At 37.5% G+C, this 20,681-nt stretch overlaps 1 protein-coding gene across 1 annotated transcript in view; it reads right to left on the reverse strand.

The window, feature by feature from the left end:
- Nucleotides 1-20,117, reverse strand: part of LOC133525144 (hemicentin-1-like) — a 44,453-nt gene extending 24,336 nt beyond the window's left edge. The window contains exons 1-11 of the mRNA XM_061861403.1: nt 19,758-20,117; nt 13,790-14,019; nt 12,850-12,972; nt 10,956-11,045; nt 8,929-9,057; nt 8,462-8,627; nt 7,119-7,297; nt 5,643-5,718; nt 1,801-1,873; nt 635-825; nt 190-262 (exon numbers count right to left, since the gene is read on the reverse strand). Of these exons, the coding sequence (XP_061717387.1) occupies nt 190-262; nt 635-825; nt 1,801-1,873; nt 5,643-5,718; nt 7,119-7,297; nt 8,462-8,627; nt 8,929-9,057; nt 10,956-11,045; nt 12,850-12,972; nt 13,790-14,019; nt 19,758-19,995 (1,568 nt within the window). The 5' untranslated portion in view covers nt 19,996-20,117. The remainder of the gene's footprint in view (nt 1-189; nt 263-634; nt 826-1,800; nt 1,874-5,642; nt 5,719-7,118; nt 7,298-8,461; nt 8,628-8,928; nt 9,058-10,955; nt 11,046-12,849; nt 12,973-13,789; nt 14,020-19,757) is intronic.
- Nucleotides 20,118-20,681: the final 564 nt, after the last annotated feature.

Genomic DNA, 20,681 nt, shown 5'->3' on the forward strand with positions numbered 1-20,681 from the left:
CACTCACTAGGCAAGACAGGTTATAATAAGCAAATAAATAAATATCATAGGACATTCTTACACAGATCGACTAAGTCCTGCAGTAAGCTCTCTATAGTCATACATATCCTTATTATGTAAGTATTCCAATTATATTCTTAAACAGAGAAACTGTTCGTAGTATCTACATATATGGTGAAGGTATCTTACTTGCACTCAATAGTTGCTGGTTCGCCTTCATTAATTACTACAGTACTAGGTGTATTCTGGAACTTCGGCCGCGCTGGAATATCAATTGAAAAGTTAAAATAAGTATAAATTCTGAACAGTCAGAATGTCTTATCCAAGCGGAAAATCTTTCACGCTATGGTACGAATTATCTAAAATGTTTTTTATGCCTAAAACCCGAAGCTGTTAAACAAAAGGCATAGTTTCTTTTGTGCATGGCGGTGGCTATCTAATTTGTCATTAGTGAGAAGGATTAAGCCCGTTTAAAAGGCCATTTTAGCGTTCTACACATATCAACAACATCAAAAAGAATATTGGTTGGTATCGATACCTTATTAGTTATTACGAATTGAACGTGTGGACCATAGATATAACTGTAGTTGGTGGTTTAAATTTAAGATTGAACTATAAAAACCTATATACTCACTTTGTACGTCAAGAGTTACAATATGCTCATCTTCAGCTTTTACATTCTTCGCCACGCACTTGTACTGATCGTTGCTCAGCGCTGCGGCCACGTGATACACTTCGTCTGTGCCTGGCAGTGGATTGAAGGCGGTCTCGCCTTGCCTCTTTATGTACCACGATATTTGAGGCCTAGGTTTGCCTTGGATGATGCTGTAAACAAAAGGTTTGAAATATCTAAACCAAAGCAAATAAAATGTTGTCTGATGTGGAATAGTCGTTTGGCTGCTATACAAATGTGCTGATATCAAAATATTCATCTGCTCATATATAAAACTCATAAACCTAGGGAAGAGCGGTGCCTCTCAACACAGGTATTTATTTGCTTACCGGGTGGCTCCATCCCTGCATCATATACATGTATGTTTTTATAAAATGAATAATTTTGAATTTCAGACAATACCGACTAGTGGCTCTGTAAGCCGTAGATTTCGTGAACTGTAATAGCTCTGAATTTAATAGAATTTCCATAAACTGAATCGGCATAAAATTCTTCTTAAAAAAAAGTAAAACTGACTTCAAAAAGGATGAAATAAAATATCATCCCGTTTTATATGCGCTAGCAACTGGTACGTTTGAAGGCGGTGCTTCCTTCGTCGAGTTCATAAGTTCATAAGTGAATAACGGAACGTTTTTCTGTTATAAAATGTAAATTTGTAAATATTATTAGTTGTTTTAATCTTATTATGTAAATATTTAATGTAATCCTGACTTGTAATACAATGAATGATTATTACCAATAAATGAATCGATCAATCAATCAAAAGTCGAATAGATAACCTCCTCTTTTTTTGAAGTCGGTTTAAAACCTCCCATATTATGATCGAACATGATCACAAAATATCACAAGAGTAAGTAAGTAAGTAAGTAAATATTCTTTATTGTGCACCATACATTTAAAAATAGACAGGAAATGAAAAAACGCGTAAAAGTTAGGTAACAACAGGCGGTCTTATCGCTAAGAAGCGATCTCTCAGAAGAGTCTGTTGAGAAATGCTACTTGTTGAGGAGAAATTCAGGATAGACATACGAAAGTAGTTTAGCCCAATCTGAAATGGACACCTTCGCTTATCGCGTCGGATAACACAAATTAGAACCATCCCTTGCAGTTGATCTTGAGGTCCTTACCTGCAATTTATATCGATCGGTACGCCTTCCTTTATCTTTACGACGTCTTCTGTTTTCACAATTTTTGGGGCAACTGCAAGTAAAGTACATATTTTTAATGTATGGAAAAAGTAATATTCTAAAATACTAGATCCTACAAATCCAACAATATACTAATATGGTGTGGACAAAGTGGAGCTGACAACGCAACAACAAATAGATTTTGGGCTCATTAGATCATTTAGAAGTTGTTTAACCATTTGTAGCATAATCTTCACATTTCGATAAAAAAAAATCGATGAATAAAATAAGAATTTTATTTATACGTGTCTCCTATCACCTACTAATTATTGTCATTAGCATCATAGTATATTTATATTCATTCGTGAGAATTTGTCATGTCTTTTTTTGTTATTTTTATGTCTGCCTTATGTTGTCCGTATATGTTTAAGAGGAAAGGATAGTTTTTCAAATATAACGAAATAATATTTTTTCTATGAAATTACATTTCGGGAGAAAACGATTTCCACTAACTAAATCTTAACAAATCAGTTTGATTTTGCTGTCGATCACTTCAGCATCATAAATATATTCTAGGTTTATAGGTTTCGGCAGTGGCGGATTAACCGAACAGCAGAAAAAGCATATGCTAAGGGCCCCGCGCCTAGGGGGGGCCCCGCGCACCGACCCTGACCATGCGATTTTGGCACGCGAAACCGACCAAGTTCATGTCGAACTCGCGCTCCGAAGATCCTGTACCATCACAATTTTTTTACAATGTATTTTTTCGTAAGTCAGTGGCAATTTTGACGATTTTAGATGGTTGAGGAATGCATTGAGTTTTAAGGCTTATGCATTCAAGACCGGGAGCAGAGTTTCACATAAACCAAAGGTGCAGAGTGTCTCAAAGCTTTTTTGCATGGCTAAGCTGCAGGAAAGAGCAGAGCTCGGAGACGAACAAAAAAAATTGTGTTAAAAAACAAACTGGTGGAAAGCAAGGAAGGATGATGGCCAGCTTTGCGGCAGTGGGAGGCCAAAGGGCGCGTTCCTCCGGCCGGCGGCTGGGAGTCCAAAATATGCGGAGTTGCTGCAAAGCCGTGATCGTGATCGAACCAACCTAATTGTCAAAGTGTTAAAAAAAGAAAACAGCGGGGCTCCGCGTAGGCCGGATGTTAAGCCGAAAATCCGGGCCGGGATCCTATCCCATCCCATTAGGGCCGGAAAACCAAATGATCCAATGAGTCGTCGTACTTTCGAGCGAGAATGAAGGCCGAGCAGCAAGCGAGCCGAGTTCCATTCCAAACTCTGTTCTAGAACGCTAGAGGCTTCCGTCCTTATACGGAGCTCGGCCTACAGACTCGCTCACACTAAAGCATCGCTTCTATTCTTGCAGCTTTGCTATCAGTTTCGCACGGGAAGACGGGAACGCGGCGAAATAGGCGAGACTCAGCTTTTGGGCTCGTTTTTTGACTCACTTGGCAATTGGTTTCCAGTTCCCACTGCGTGCGTCCCTGATACATCCTACATTCCTACCCGCTTCACGTTTCACCTATTTATACAAGCTTGTATTTATTGCGGTTTTCGTAAGTTGTTTTCAAATATTGCAAATTATTTTTTTGACCATTTCTCAACATATTTTGTTGTTAAAATTTCGCGTACTAGAGAAAAATCGGTAACAATGCAATGTTATGTTGAGATCGACCCTTCAAGGATCGACCTGATCTGATGATGAAAACTGAAGGTAGTAGTATATATGTTATAAGCTTATAAGAAGAAAGTATATATGTTAACGGCACCAATCTGGGACATTTAAGAGAAAATTTAGAGTATTTTGATATTTCACCGACACCTGTAAAATTTCTACCGCTTTACGCTTTAAAAGTTGTATGTCCAATTTGGCCTTTATGTTTTCTATGTATTTAATGAATGAATGAATGAATGAAATTTAATCCAGAAAATAGTTTCCATATACATTATACATACATTTACACATCATACAATTACATTAAATTAAATTAAATAGCATCCTAAAATTAAAGCTACTGCAATTGGTTTCAATATTATTAACCCAAAATTGGTTTTTTGCTTCACTCATGGGATGCATGGCGCCATTCATTTTCGAACTAACAAGATCATTGAAAAATTAAACTCAAGCAGCGCTTTAGCTCTTGCTTATGGTAAAATGTTGCCAGCGATTAAAAACTGATGGTAAATACTTGTTTTACAGGATTTGTCTATACCATCCCATTATTGGTCACTGGTTACGGTTCCATTATAGGGGTGAGGAAAGGTACTCTGATAAAATAACGCAACCTCACTAAGATAATAAGGCTCTTTTGAAATGCCTAAATGTAAATGAAAAATAATACAATATCGGGAATTCATGAAAATAAATAAATATGGAAAATATCCCGATTTTAAAAGACGATATACAGATGTTTCGTTTAAAAAAAACTACAATTTCATTTTATATTTATTATTTGTTACAGCTACAATAGAAACTTGGTGTAAATTTCGACTGTCTACCTGCTATGGGTCATACGATAGAGCACACTGAACGACAGATTTAATGAACACGATTTTTGTATAGACTATCGGTATTAGAACAAAAACCAAATAATTACGATTTTCATATAGGTAGTAGGTATAACGACAATAGAGATATAAATTTCAAGGTACGAAGCCGCCCCGACCGTCGACTGCCAATCGATTGCCAGCGGAGACCCTGCTTGGACTTGGGCGATCAGTTGAGAAGTAGCCTCTCAGGATCGCGACTAATGGCAAATTCTTCTGCGAGCCCTATGTCCCTAATGAGGGATAACAGGATTACATCATCATTTCGTATTTATCATTTATAACGGTTGAGCTTACTTATGTTTTTTTTTTGTATATCTACATATTACGGTTATAAAATACAGACCTCAAATTTGGTGTGATAATAAAGAAAAATACACTGCATAATTAACATGATAAAAACTAGTTCCAACACAAGTCGAAAATATTTAAACATTGTAAAAATGTTGTGATGGTACTGAATCCTCGGGGTGCGAACCCGACTCGCACTTAGCCGTTTTTTTTAACCAGGGGGGCCCCGCGATTTATTGTGCTAAGGGCCCCGCGCCTTCTTAATCCGCCCCTGGGTTTCGGTGTTATGAAAAAGCATTTTTTGTACGGAAGGTGGAGGTAAGGAAATAAATCTCCATGTACCAAAAAGTGTCATCAAAAAACCTTAAATAGATGGCGCTACAATACCTAGAATACTTGAATGAAAAAATCAAATCATAGACAGCGCACTTCACTCCGTCAATAGCGCCTAGGTTCTTAGCTACTCTAGCGCTACTCTGGAGAGATTTGGAACTATTATTTATAGCTGACAGCTGGAGACTTTTGCAAGAGTTCTACCATAAGAGATGTCAATCCTCTTAATTCCACACTCCATAATTTTTGTGACATTTATGATTAACATGGCATGACTCCTTCGAGCAACACCGGATTCCGACACGTCAGAAGGGAGAAGCCTAAGTGATATCTTACCGAACAAATCATTCTGCCATTTTTGCGGGGGGACGTGCACACAGTCACACTTCTCACTCACTACATACAAAATCCAATCTGTAATGAGAATGACGACACAAATACATCGAAAATGACACACGTCAAAGACAAATCTTGCACTCCTCGATCTCTTTTTGTGTACGGACGAGTCACAACATGCACCGCCATAGGCACAGTTGTGCCAATGCTTTGGCAGAGGGGAAATAGTATGAATGCCGTCTCCCTTCCCGGTGTTGCTCGAAGCATGACTCTTATGATTATCACGAATTAATGTTCCTATTCATATTTTATTTCTAAAATGACGTCACCTGATTGAATTGGTGTAACCGGTGTCTTCGCAGAGCGTTTTACTCTGCTTCCAGGAGTATTGGTTATTGCTACAACCTATAAAATGACACAATGAATATAGCAGGTATATTTGACGCAGCAGCGGCTTACGTGAGCGAATAACTCGCGAACTCGTAGCGGCGCGGCGCGGCGCGAGTGAATAAATCCTTTGATACCTATGAAAGTATCGTACGTGGGCGATCTCGTTGCGAACGCGAATGCCGTGCCGTGGGCCGCCGCACCGCGCCGCTTCGCGTTCGCGAGTTATTCGCTCACGTAAGCCGCTGCGTAACTGTCGTTTTTTATTTACATTAATTACTAAATTGAGGCTATGCGTTAAAAGTACAATATAGCAAAAGCTATAAATCTCCATACATATATTATGTACATACATGAGGGTGGTTCATGTTTGTATAGGAAAAATTCAAACTATAGCTTGAAGAAGCGGCACCCTCTTATTTTGTTACACTTATTATGGTCGTAAAATACGCCATAGTTTTGTAACTTTATCTCAACTACAAGGGGGTGTTCAACCATTTCGAAAATTCTCAACGTTTTATGTACAACCTAAAACATTTTTTTTTTTTGAGATTTTTTTAAAGTATTTGTTGTCATATTATTTGAAAATCTGATATATAAGTTATTGAGTAAAAAACATTTTTATTTCTATTTTATATAATTTTTTAAATGAAATTTTAAAAATTAAAATTTTGGTAAAACTATAAAAAATTTAAATAAAAATGTTTTTCTACTTCAAAACTTATAAATCACATGGTAAAATAGTGTATAAACAGATACTTAAATAAAAATTTAAAAAAAAGTTTGTTTTTGGAATTCATACAACATAAAGTGGAGATAAAGTTACAAAACTTGGTTTATTTTATCAGCATAATAAGTATAACAAAATAATAGGGTGCCCCGTTAAAAAAAAATAGTATTTTGAACCATCCTCATGTACATGGGTCCTTTAGACTTGTCTGGTTATCTGGCATACGTGGCATAGGTGGACCTGTGCCTAATTTCCGCTATACACGGCTGGATTTGTCTGCTAGATAAATCTGATGGACAGCAGTAATTTTAAATATAGAGAGGGGTAAAGGAAACAATAGATGAAATTGAATCAGACGCAGGCAAAGGTGTTAACAGTCTCATACACGATTGAGATCAAGCTCAAGATCGTTAATGTATGTATCTTTTAACGCCAATTGAATATGAAGAATAGCTGAGCAGATCATTAAAAAGGGGATAACACCACCAAATTGTTGTTTCACTCCTTTAAGAAATATCAGTTGGACCAAACTCTGCACAAGGTTTTGTTGTGATAGAGTGTGAAAGTAAATAAAAACATCAACCTATGAAAGCACGTCGTTAATAGTGGCATATTACACATTGTCACTTCAAAATAGGTGCAAAGTTAGCTTAAATTAGAATTTTATGGTATAGTTTAAGTATCATACAACGATTTTAAAGGTGTCTTCTGGCGGCAGAAACTTGTCGGTCTTGTAGACGTCTCCGTTCACGTGCGTTAGCGGCAGCCTCCTTACGACCTGGTCGCGCATGTCCACTAGCTCCACCTCGCGGATGATTGTCGAGTTCGTCTTGCCTTGCACGGATATCATTAGGTGTGTTTCTACTCCTGTTGAAATTTAATAGTTATGTAATTTATATTAGTTAGTCTTTGCTCCTTGACTTGAATTTACCATGTAGGTTGTAGGTAGTTAATTTCATAAGCGTTCCTGTTGCACGCATGCCTAGCTATCGTGAGTGCTGTATGTTGAGCGAGTGGCATCCATAGTGTGCAAAACGAGGCCAAGTGCGGGTAAGCAGTTAGAAAAACTCGCGCAGTTAGATGTTGATATCAACTTTCGCCAGTATTTAATATGCTTAATTAGGCAGTTACTTTCCGGTTCATATCTATGGAAAGATAAACCAGGAATAAACGATTTTTTCATTAGAGATCGAGAATATATCGGCAGCGGGGCTGAGCCCAAGCTGCCGGTAGACAGGGCTGCAGAGAGAGGAACTGCCAGACTATCCGCGCCGTGTCCATGACAACCGCCTTCTGCATCTGACCCTTGATCCAACTACCTAGCGAGTCTCTAAAGATGTTGGTCGAGACTCCTCGCTATAAGACCGTTCACTGAAACGACTATCGGGACAATGATCGTCGAATCAACATCCCACATGTCGGTTATCTCGTGAGCCAAGGATCAACATCCCACATGGCGGTTGCTGGACTTGTCGTTCTTGGCTTTCAAGAGATTCTCATCGTGGGGGATGGTGATATCGATCTACAGGCTCATCGGCTACAATAGTCCTGTCCTGATCCCAATAGAGCGTGGCTCGACCATTTTTGAGAACTGGCGTAGGTAAGTACTTGTAGTACGGTACTTCGCGATCCACAAGGTCGTAAAGAAGAGCAAGTTGCTGGTGAATTATGTCTTTGCAAGTATTTGCTGTTTGCAAGATGAGAACAAACGAAGATGACATTCTGACTCTCCGGGACGGCGGAACGCCCGTTATTTTTTTGTTCTCTGTTCCTAACCATTAACTATTGTATTTAGTTTTTTTTATGTTGTGTTTTACTAACCAAGCTATGGACCCAGTCTGCAATAAATTATTATTTTTTATTTATTTATAGTTGGATGGTTTAACGGTATGGAAGTTTTTTGTTGTATTCGCATCGCGGTTCGCGCGCTCCCCTATATCGGTGTGCCGGTCGTATTTCTGTTCGAACTTTCGAGCAGGTATTTCTATCTCATTGTCTAATCAACACAGATATTTGTGATCATGACTGTACCTGTAGTGGGCTGTGTGTCAGTAGCTTTCAGGTTGGGTTCCACTTCAGTGGAGAAGCCATGTTGGAACGTGAAGTCCGTACGCCCGAACACCATTACGTTGACTAGGGAGGAGCCTTTCACCTTCGCTGTGTAGGTGCCGGGTACTAAATTTGTAAGTTTCGTTACCTGGAATAAATCATAACTGTCTTTTAAACTTATACTTATATCTAATGTTATATATGAAATAGGTAAGGTTATGGAGTTACCTAAGTTCCGGGGATATATGCCAATTTGCTGGTATGACTTTTTACATCGTATGTATTAGGTACGGAGCCCTCCATTATGAATAGCCCGATTTGTTTGTTATTTGTTACATTTTATAAACTCGTCTGCCATAAATCTTCTTATATGTGATTACTCTTGTTTTCAATACTTTAATGTTGGTCATTTATCTAACATTACATTCTATACTTATCCCATTACCTACCTTAACATTTCTCGTCCACGTAATAGGCGTGCCATTTTTTAAGTGAGAATTCGGGTCATAAACTTCTAGAAACACATCAGACCCAGAAGTAGATACTACCGCGTTCTCTGTGTGCTCGTCGATTTTGAACTGGAATCATGGTTTACAAACTTACATAGCTAAACTAAAAACAGTCATAAAAAACCTAATCAAACAAATCGTAACGCGCCCTTCCAGACGCAAACGCTCTTTAAAAATTCAAAATATGGTTCCAATTCGCCAAACGCATGTAATTTAGCTACTGTAATATTAAACTGTTTGTTGTGTTGTGTTTTACTGTTATATTAGCACTCAAGTCGGCTGTTTTGTTGACGGTCTCTGCGTCAATAACCTGAGTTACGCAGCATTGCGTCAGCTAATCCAGATGTGTGAGGCGTACGCGACAGCGCATGGTTTGACTTACAATGTAAGTAAAACTAAAATCATGGTCTTTAAAGCGGGAAGTAAATGTCCTGTTTTTGGAACACCTATCATCCTTAAAAGTGTCCCACTAGAAAGGGTGACACATTTCAAATATTTGGGACACTTGCTGACCGACGACTTAGAGGACGATTTAGATATGGAGAGGGAGCGCAGGGCATTGTCAGTTAGAGCGAACATGCTAGCCCGCAGATTTGCTCGGTGTACAGATGAAGTCAAACTCTCTTTAAGGCTTACTGTATATCATTGTACACGTCAAGTCTGTGGGTTAAATATACTCAGCGAGCTTACAATGCCTTGCGCATTCAATACAATAATGTTTTAGGATGCTGTTGAGACTGCCGCGTTTCTGCAACGCATCGTCCATGTTCGCGGAGGCGCGCACAGACGGTTTTGATGCCGTGTGGCGCAAGAAAACGGCCTCAATGCTTGACAGAGTTCGCGCGAGTAGCAACTGCATTCTAAACATAATAGCTAATAAGCTAGATTGTCCTCTGTTGTGGGCAATGGGTCAGCGGACAAAGTAGCTATTGTCTATATTCTTTTTATCAGGTTACGGTTGTTACTAACATAACTGATAAGCTATAAATAACACATTTATGGACCATACCTATATGTTGTATTTAATAAAGAAGTTTTAATTAATTTAATTTAAAAAAGGGTCCGACGCAAATTTTTTATTTTTTGTAATATACTGAAATTTATACACGTTTTTATCAAGAGGAAAAGCCTTGAAAAATTTTGTTTGACAATTCTAACAACCCCAAACACACTTACTTTGGGTTGTTTTATCACAGAGCTCCCATGGCCACCTCCTGTCTCCATCATCATATCAGCTCCATGTCATCATAACATTGCATTGTCAACCGATTTACATATGTATGCAAAATGCAGCTTAATCAAATTTCGGGAACGAGACGTGGGTCAAAGTTAGCTTCCAAGATTTGACAAGTATTGCGCGGCGCCACAGAATAAATAATTGTACTATCGTACAGAAATGGCACTTCCTACAAAACTGAAGTTTGGCAACGATTCAGGGACGGATTATGCTGTCCGTTTCTATACATTGCAATATCCCTTTCGGCCATTTAGGGTTGTCAAAATTTAAGTCATTATTTTATCTGTGGTGCAGGTGGGTGAATCAACTTTTTTTATTTTGTTATCCTGTTCCGTTGTCCAAGGGACAACAGTGGCACAGTTTGTTTGAAGAGACGTTGTATGCCGTTCTATTAACATGCTTAGTAGGTGGCCCATTATGGACATTGGTTATAACGACCACAAAAACGCAAGTTTGATACATTTAAGTACCATAAAATCAGTATTTCAATGAACTTTTGTCCCCTGGACAACTAATCGTAACCATGGCAACGAGTGACGCTAAAAAGTTGATTCTCCCAGGTGCACGTATAGGGACATCAAGTTGTGCCAACCCTAATAATTGCTCGGAGCAATGTTGAGCCGAACGGAGCCGGGAAAAGCCGAAAGGAGTGTCGCCCCACTGGATATCTTTTATCCTCTTATAATTTTCCAGCTTTACGCCCTCTTTTGTACTGTAATGAGGTACTTACTTTCACTTCTGTCATGACGTTAGCAGGGACGGGTTTAGAAATGAGTACATCCTTATCTCCCGTAATGGTTTCCTTCACGTACTCGAGAACCTAAAATTAAAAGAATGTAACAAACACTTTTCTGAAAACCGCATCAACATTGGTTCACCGAAACGTGAGATAATCGCGGACAAACATACGGGTAAAACTGAGAATCTTTTTTTAAGAATTTTCTTGGTCGTCAAGATCATTTTTGTAGCTATTTGATTGTGATTATATGGGAAGATTAGGGAACAAAGTAGAGATGGCCCGAATAGTGGTTTTAGGCCGAATAACGAATATTCGGCCCCACTCTCGGCCGAAGGGCCGAATATTCGGCATAAAATGCGAACATTTTGAGTGACATAAATTATGAAAACTATTCGCCAACGAAGCACAACGTTTACTAAGATTTAATTATTGTTGCTCAGTACTAGTGAATGTAATTAGAGTCAATCAAATCGAAGCCACGATATATATAAATAAAATTATACCTAATCGACAAAAAAAAAAGCTTTTCGTATTTAACAACTTTGAATGCATTAAAAGAATACATTTTAAATATTAAATGTAGTGGTCTGCGGTTATTTTTATTGTGTAATTTTTCTTTTTAGGTAGGTGTAATAGATATTCGTTATTCGGCCTAATAGTAGACAATAGACGGCCGAATACCAAATAGTTGCCGAATATTCGTGGCATCTCTAGAAGAAAGTGTCGGAAAAGACGAATATTTTGGTCTGGCTTAAATATCTCAACCGATGGTTACAAAAAGTTCTGGGTCACTTTTATAGATAGAAAAAGAGTATATATATATATATATATATTGGTTCTGCCAGGAGACCGAGGAGATAGCAATGCACATCCTCATTCGACGACCGGTTTGGCCTAGTGGGTAGTGACCCTGCCTACGAAGCTGATGGTCCTGGGTCCAAATCCTGGTAAGGGCATTTATTCGTGTGATGAGCATGGATATTTGTTCCTGAGTCATGGGTGTTTTCTATGTATTTAAGTATTTATATATTATATATATCGTTGTCTAAGTACCCTCAATACAAGCCTTATTGAGCTTACTGTGGGACTTAGTCAATTTGTGTAATAATGTCCTATAATATTTATTTATTTATTTTATTTATCCTCTGTTCCTGTGGACCACTAATGTCAAAAAGAAGAACTTAGGGCGGCATGTATTGCGACTATGAGGTACAGAACATTATGGCCCAAAGAATCTGGAACTTCCTGGATTCCACGGGCATTAGTAATGAACTTTAAAAGCCGTCACAATAGATCACTGCTTGGTCGACGTGGCACTCAAAGGCCCGCAACATCCCAACAATAATAATAATAATATTGGATATATATATATATATTCAACTTCTTTAAAATACTGAAGTAGGCGATGAAAAAAATCCTAACAGGATGTTAACTAGTTAGGTAAGTTACAGATGGATAGGTAACCGCCAAGTTTTTTTGTGAATTAATGTAGTTGAAAAATGTACCATGATAAATCCTGAGTCTGGTATATCCTGATTCTGACGACCGGTCTGGGCTAGTGGGTAGTGACCCTGCCTATGAAGCCGATGGTCCCGGGTTCGAATCTCGGGTAAGGGCATTTTTTTGTGTGATGAACACAGATATTTGTTCCTGAGTCATGGGTGTTATCGTCGTGTGAGTATATCTTCGCCTATAAATAGTAGCCATAGTACAAGCTTTGCTTAGTGTGGGGAAAGTTCGATTTGTGTATGAGTGTTCCCAAATATTTATTCAAAGACTGACGTCCATATAATTCAGGAATGTTCTAATGTTACCCCTCCTGTCTCCAGTTACACCACTTGACGGAACGTACAGGACGTTATTACGAGTATAGTGATTAACGTACCTGTTGAACTTCGCGTTTTTTAACTCTGAACACTTGTCCGTTACTCGCCGCTGCTATTTTGTTGTAAACCTGCGACCTAGGCAAAGAAATGTCGGCGCAGTCTCCGGTCAGGATGAAATGAATCTGAAAAAACATATTTTTAAGTTTTCAATAGTTATTTGTTTTACAAAGGGGGCCAAGTGGTTGTGTAACTCCTTGTGCTAAAAGATTCCGAAATCGGGCATTGAGCTTAGCGAAGAGTTCGAAAAGTGCAATCTTGAGCGTTGCAATGATTTCAAAGCACGAGGGTTAGACAAACCTTGCTACCGACACGCGGAAAATACTAACTAAAACATAAAAAATCTAATAATAAACATGACTATAGGGCCAGTCGGACCAAGCTACATGCCATTTGCAATAAATACCTAACAAACTAGGGTAATGTCATCATTAATATCAAATTTCTATGAAAATATGTCGTTGATAATGAAACTCTTTTGTTTTATTCATCATTGGCCTTTGAGTCTATTACAGACTATTCAAACAGTGTCAGGTAGGTAGGTAGGTGTCAGCGCTTTTCATGGCTGTGTAGGCCAATACGGGAGCGGCAAACACGACCACAAGCCAGGCAGGTGTAGTGTGTCCGTGGCGAACAGGTGTCGGGCTGATGACGCTTGGCTCGCTTACTAGCAAGTGTCTTAAACCAAGCCTCATCATGGATCTTACGTCCGTCGAACACCAGTTTGCGCCACATATCTCTGTCCTCGGCAAGCTCCTTCCATTTATGAACAGGGATGTTGAAGGCGTGCATGTCTCGCTTGGCGCAGTCCTTATGCCGTAACATAGGCCGACCGACGCTTCTCTTGGCATCAGCTATGGCGCCAAGTAAAACAGGCCGCGGCAAACGAGAACGTTGTTTTATTCAAGTTGGCGCAAAAACGGTCTCTATAAATATTTTTACCTGACTTTGTTTCTCCTGGCACAAAGTTTTTATCTCTTCAAATTTCTTGAAGTCCTTCGCCGAGGCGTCAGTAAACACAAAGATATAGGAGCCGGGTCGACTCTCTTCTAGCCCCTTCTTGATGCCAGCCAGCGATGTCTCCGGACAGTCGCCTCCGCTATGCACATGGATCCCGTCTAGTGCCCGCTTCAGTTCTGCCTCATCCCGAGTCTTTTTCCTGAATATAACTTCTAAAAAGCAAGAAAAAACTTTTCATATATACGCAACGCAACGCGCATTTAACTCCTTTGGAGTTGCAGGCGTACATAGGCTACGGAGCTTGAACATAGAAATTTCGTAAAAAGGCTGACTACTGGTGCCTTTACCCTACTATGGTGTTAGCTGTGATATTACTTTTTTTTGGTTGACAATTCTTTACAATCGATCGGTTACAAAAAGTCATCGTTGGAACCGTGCATGTTTACCAAAATTAATGAACATTCTAAAACTGTGATATTGTTGTATGTAGACGATTTTTTCATATTTTCAGATAGTCAAAATGAAATGAACAGTTTGAAAAAAGAATTGACAACAAATTTCAAAATTAAGGATTTAGGATCTATTAAGCAATGTTTAGGCATGCGAGTTAACCACGATCAGGACAACGGAGTTATTACCATTGATCAAGAAAGATATATAGAGCAGGTTCTCGATAAATTTAATGTAGTTGATTGTAAGACAGCAGCGACTCCTATTGAGCCTAAACTGAATGCAAGTAAAAGTGAAGTTTGCGACAAGACCTTGCCATATCAGCAACTGATAGGTAGTATGATGTATTTAGCTGTTCTTACAAGACCGGACATTGTATTTTCAGTTAATTATTTAAGCCAGTTCAATACATGTTACACAGAAGAACATTGGGCTTATGCAAAGCGTGTTCTTAAGTATTTAAAGCTAACCAAAGACTTGCGTTTAAGATATTCAAAGGATGGCAATGCACATCTGCAAGCCTATGTAGATGCTGATTGGGCCAGCAATATCTTAGATCGTAAGTCATATACTGGATATTTTTTCGAGCTTTCAGGATGTGCTGTTTCATGGGAAACACAAAAGCAAAGTACAGTAGCCTTATCCAGCACCGAAGCTGAATATATGGGGCTAGCTGATTGCTGTAAAGAAACTATTTATCTTAAACGTCTGCAATATGAGATAACTCATAATGATTATACTATAGTTGTGTTCAATGATAATCAGTCAGCTCAGAAGCTTGCAGCCAATCCCATATTCCACAAAAGGTCCAAGCAAATTGATGTGCGGTACCATTTCCTAAGGGAAAACATTGTTAAAAGCAATATTAAATTGCAATATCTGCCAACACTAGAAATGCCCGCAGATATTCTGACAAAAGGCTTGGTGGCCAACAAACATTATAAATTTATAGAGCTGTTGGGTTTATCTACGTGTTAAGCAGTGCAGTAGGTATTAATTTATATTCCCAAGTTTATTCTTGTATGAGAAGTAGAAGTTTTTAATAAGTTTGTTTTTGTTAAGTGGGAGTGTTGGAATAATAACAAAAAGGTTATATATCAGATGATTGTCTATAATTCTGTAATGTTTATTTAAAAATATATATCTGTCGTAGCCTGTCATCCGTGTGTATTTTATCTAATTTCTCGCGTTACAAGAGAAACCCGTAGCCGTACCATGAGTTAGGATTTGATATGTACGCTAGTGATTGCATAAATTCGATCGCAGTCCCTCTCAATCACAAGTGCGAGTGAGATGGACTGCGATCGAGTTCTCGCATTCGTTAACGTAAACGTCAAGAAGGTCACCGTACAGGTATAATTTTAAACTGTTGGTCATCGTACAGGTATAATTTTAAACTGTTGGTCATCGTACAGGTATAATTTTAAACTGTTGGTCATCGTACAGGTATAATTTTAAACAGTTGGTCATCGTACAGGTATAATTTTAAACTGTTGGTCATCGTACAGGTATAATTTTAAACTGTTGGTCATCGTACAGGTATAATTTTCTTCCTGACTATATCCAACGTCCTATTAATATAAATCATATCCTTTCTTTGGTTAATACTCCCTTTGTTTATGTTTTTGCTAAATTTATGAAAGATTTCAATATAAAACTCTAAATCCTTTCAAACTCTTTTTCCTGTTTGTATATTTAAACTGTTCCCATTTAAATAAATAATAATATTTAAGAAAAAAAACCGACTTCGTTGAGGGAGACCGGTGAAAGAACGATTATTGTTGATTTTATATTTCATACAATGAAATTAAAAAGACAGCATCCTACGCCTAATTATGTAGAAAAGGAGGTAACATGTTTTTTTTTTCCCACTGCACCCACCTTGACACATTTCAGATTTGCCCTATGGTTGACAGGTAAGATAACCGCAATAGGGTTTATTTCCCACCATGCATGAAATAAAGCACCAGATAATTATTAAAAAAAACTAAATAGGATAGAAATATAAAAATGTGCCTTGAAAACCTAACTGCTTGCCAAAGAGAACATATTGCCAAACGTGAACTATGCATAATTGAAGAGTTCCGTTCTATTCATCATCAAATGTCACTTCTACAAATGTAAATACTTGATTTGTTAATGAATTTGATATATAGTGATATATATATGCCTTTAACCTTGAGGAGTTCCCTCGAGTCCTCATGGACCCAATAGTCAGAACTCAAATTTGACAAAAATTTGTCTAGAAAATCTAATTTGCTTAACAAACACAGCGAAGAGGACAAATCGCCAAACGTGTACTATGCGTCGTTGAAGAGTACCATTCTGATCATCATCAGCAGTTTCACTTCATCAAATGTCACTTTTTAAAATGTAAATGCTTGATTTGTTAAAGAAAGTACAAAAATCACTATATGTATGCCTTTCAATTTGAAGAGTTCCCTCGATTCCTCATGGACCCCATCGTCAGAACTCGAACTTGACAAAAATTTGTTTTGAAAATTAATTTACTTAAGGGGCTGTCAACACCCAATGTCTTTGAAATTGATGTTACTTAAACAGTTTTTTAAGAAAGACTATTTGTTTTAGTCAAGTAAGAAAAATATATGTTCATATTAATTATATTTCAAAGACCGTGGTTGTACTCGATACATGATTGAACGAAATCGGCTCGATAGAAAATAATTGCAAAGATTGGTCTTAAAATCACAATTAAACGGTTCTATGTCTTTATTGTTTTGACTTATGGGTCTGCAATTAAAATCACAATTTCAAAACATTTATATCTAAACACACCCATGAGAGGAGGAGGCTGTGCCCAGCAGTGGGACGTTTATAGGCTGAATTATTATTATTATTATATCTAAACCGCTAATGAGTAAAATATTACACTAATAATCCACTTTTTTTAATTAAATAATTTTCTTATTATTCCCTTGCCCAGGCCCAGTAACATGCGACAGTGCTATCTCATTTACTCCGATACAAATAGACAGTGTGCGCGCTTTAGGTATTGACAGCCTTTTAACAAACACAGCGAAGAGGAGAAATCGTCAAACGTGTACTATGCGTCGTTGAAGAGTTCCATTCTGATCATCATCAGCAGTTCCACTTCATCAAATATCACTTTTTCAAATGTAAATGCTTGATTTGTTACAGAAAATACAAAAATCACTATATGTATGCCTTTCACATTTGAAGAGTTCCCTCGATTACTCATGGATCCCATCATCAGAACTGAGTTTTGACAAAAACGGGACCAATCTGTATATATATAAATTGAAACAAAAAATTAATTTTCAAAATCGGTTCAGCAATGACGGAGTTATGGAGTAACAAACATTAAAAAAAAACCGAATTGATAACCTCCTCTTTTGAAATCTTGAAGTCGGTTAAAAAATCGGGTTGCACTCCGGGAGTGCCGGCAGAAGTGAAAACTTGAATATTAACGTTGTGCATTTTTGATATTATGCGGAAATTGAGTAGCAGTTCTATAAAAAGAGATAATTTTCTGTTATACCTACGTAAATAAATTGGAGTGTGGAAGATATCTTGAAATGCGAATTTTAGTGTTAATATATTGTTATATACTACTCTGTAATACATCTGTTGATACAGAGTAATTCATGCGACGTGAGTAGGACTACAGCCTACACAATCAGTAAATGTTAATGAATCGTTCACCATCATATTAACAGGCGTACATAGGCTACGGATACTGCTTACCATCAGGCGGGCCGTATGCTTGTTTGCCACCGAAGTAGTATAAAAAAATTAAGTAAAACAATCACGCTCTTTTTCTGTTATTAACTTTTTGGTAAGGAAAAAATTATCTACAATCATGGACACCCAACAACACAAAAATATGACAGCATTGATTATGAAGAAAATAGAATGTCACACTTGAATGAGATACGACTTTTCAAAAGTAACCAACCAGGCTTTTTGTAAATAATGTCCAGTGATCGGTTTTTTGGATTCTCCCTCGCGGGATATCAAGCAGAAAAGTTAATATAGATACGACAGTTTCCCGCGATACCGAACAAACCGTACAAAAATAAAACAATTTAAATTATCTCTAAGGAATTTTTTACTCTTACATGGCAACCAGTTGAGACAAAAACTTCTATTCTTTTCCTAATCTCAACATTTTATTTAAAGCAAAATATATTAAAACCTCCACAAAGTATTAAAGCATATATATTATATTTTTTCCATCATGACAGATATATGCTTATATAAAAAATACTTCAAAATCTTGACATTTCATTATTTTCTCTGGATTTCAGTTCTAATTATTTTTGGTGAGCAATAAAACCATTTGACATTGTGGACATTGTTTTTCTCAAACTACCTCTCAGTTGAAAGAAGTGTAATTCACTTTTTGATAACGAACTCATTTATTCAAACAATTAACCCGTAGTAACCATATATTAGCTGATAGACACGCGTACTTACTCGCCGAACTTTTATCCAAACGGTACAAAATGTGCCGCTTTGGAGGCAGCAAATGAGCTGTCGGTGTAAACACTTGTGCTCATTTGTTCGATTTAGACAATAGAATGGTAAGTAAAAGTACTCGTCTATCAGCTACTTAGATGTTTTAAAGTGTAATAAAATAAACACATTGTATTTTTTTGCCTTTTCTAATAACATAAAGCCCGGATTCCCGGGGCATATCCATACTAACATAATGATTGAGGTCATTCACCCCATGTCGAATCCAAAAAACCGATCACTGATAATGTCAAACGATCTTAATTTTCCTGAGGATCAAATGTTTATATAGGACTCATGGCATTTAAGCAATACAAAGGTCAGAAATGAGAGTTAAAGTCTGACGCTCGCACTCGACGATTGAAACGCCTCTAACAAAATGATAATGTGATGTGACGTCACATTATATAAGTCTGTCCTAAATGTATGGAAGATCAAGGAAATTGCCATTTTGACCCTGAAATATTGCGTTTATGTGTATAGTTGTCATACAATTTATTTTTTAATAAAATGTAAGGAATCGAATGGTACCATTTTCTTTTCTATTTTTGAAAGAAGAAAAAAAAAATTTTTTGAGACTGGAGTCTTGTATTATTCTATATAATTTTTTAAATTCCACTTTTTTATAATAGATGGATCATTTTCTATCCATTTAACTATTTTTTTTTTATAATATTAAACATGTGTCAAGTACCCAATTTGCACGTCACCATGATCACGTCATTATGATTCTGCATCCCATAACCTTGACGCTGGCAAAATTTTCCCTTTGGACAGATGCCATAAGAACTAAAAACTGAACTGAACTGGACTGGTATAATACGCGAAGTATATAAATAAATAGGTACCTGGTACCTTATTAACATGGGAAACGTCTATAATTCAGCAATCGAAGATCATCACACAAAGAAATACCATTACCAGGATTCGAACCCAGGTATCTTCTGACAGGCTGCGAAAGCCCACATAGATATTTAAATAAATATACTGGAACAGGACTCACCCGGATCACCAAAGGACACCAGCACAATATCTTCAATCTGACTCTTCTTTTCTTTTAAAACTAAATCCATGATGGACTTAGCCGATTTTTTCACTTCGAGAATTACATCGCCCATAGAGTTAGTATGGTCTATGACGAAGGTCAAGCTGTTCTGACCACAAGACACTTGGACTATTAGGAACGCTAACGGGAGCAGGAGCCTGACCGCCATCTTGAATGTATGGTCTGAAGTGTGCATAGCTGGGAAGAGTATGCGTTTATATACGAGCAGATGTAATTAATTAATATCTCGAATGTATATAATTAGATTACTTAATCATTATGTAAGTCTGATAAAGTTGAAAAAAATAAACACGATAATCGCGCTCAATGTAAAGCGCAGTAGGTGTAATCGTACTAGGTATACACTCGGCGTCTGCAATGCTGTCGCAAATCTCAAAATCGATGTTACTTCCCGTTTTTTGCAATTTATGACAACAGTAATCTCGCGCTGCATTGCTGCTGCAGTAATGTTGTTGTAGTTTGAATTCGAACTGCTGCAGTTGTAATATGAATGTAACCTCAATAGTTACAGGGAGCCGATGGCCAGTGAAAATGTATGGCTCGTAGATTACAAATTTTTTTTTCTAATTGTACTATCAGCCGTGAAAGTGCATTTTTTGCAGCTCACTCTACATACATAATCGCTACTACATTATAATTATATGCCATAGTAACACTGTCAGTTTTTTACTTTTTCCTGCTTAAACAACTAAACTGATTAAGATGAAATTTAGTTTGAGGTGCGGGGAAGGATAGAGGATCATTTGAACCTATCATCATCATTAAACGCAGACGAAGTAGCGGGCAGAAGCTTGTAATACAAAAAAAAAACTAGTTCTAAAATCGTATTATACCGCGGGTCCTGCGCGGATTCATGCCGGC

Source organism: Cydia pomonella, chromosome 14, assembly GCF_033807575.1.
Source record: "Cydia pomonella isolate Wapato2018A chromosome 14, ilCydPomo1, whole genome shotgun sequence".
NCBI classification, from domain to species: Eukaryota; Metazoa; Arthropoda; class Insecta; order Lepidoptera; family Tortricidae; genus Cydia; species Cydia pomonella.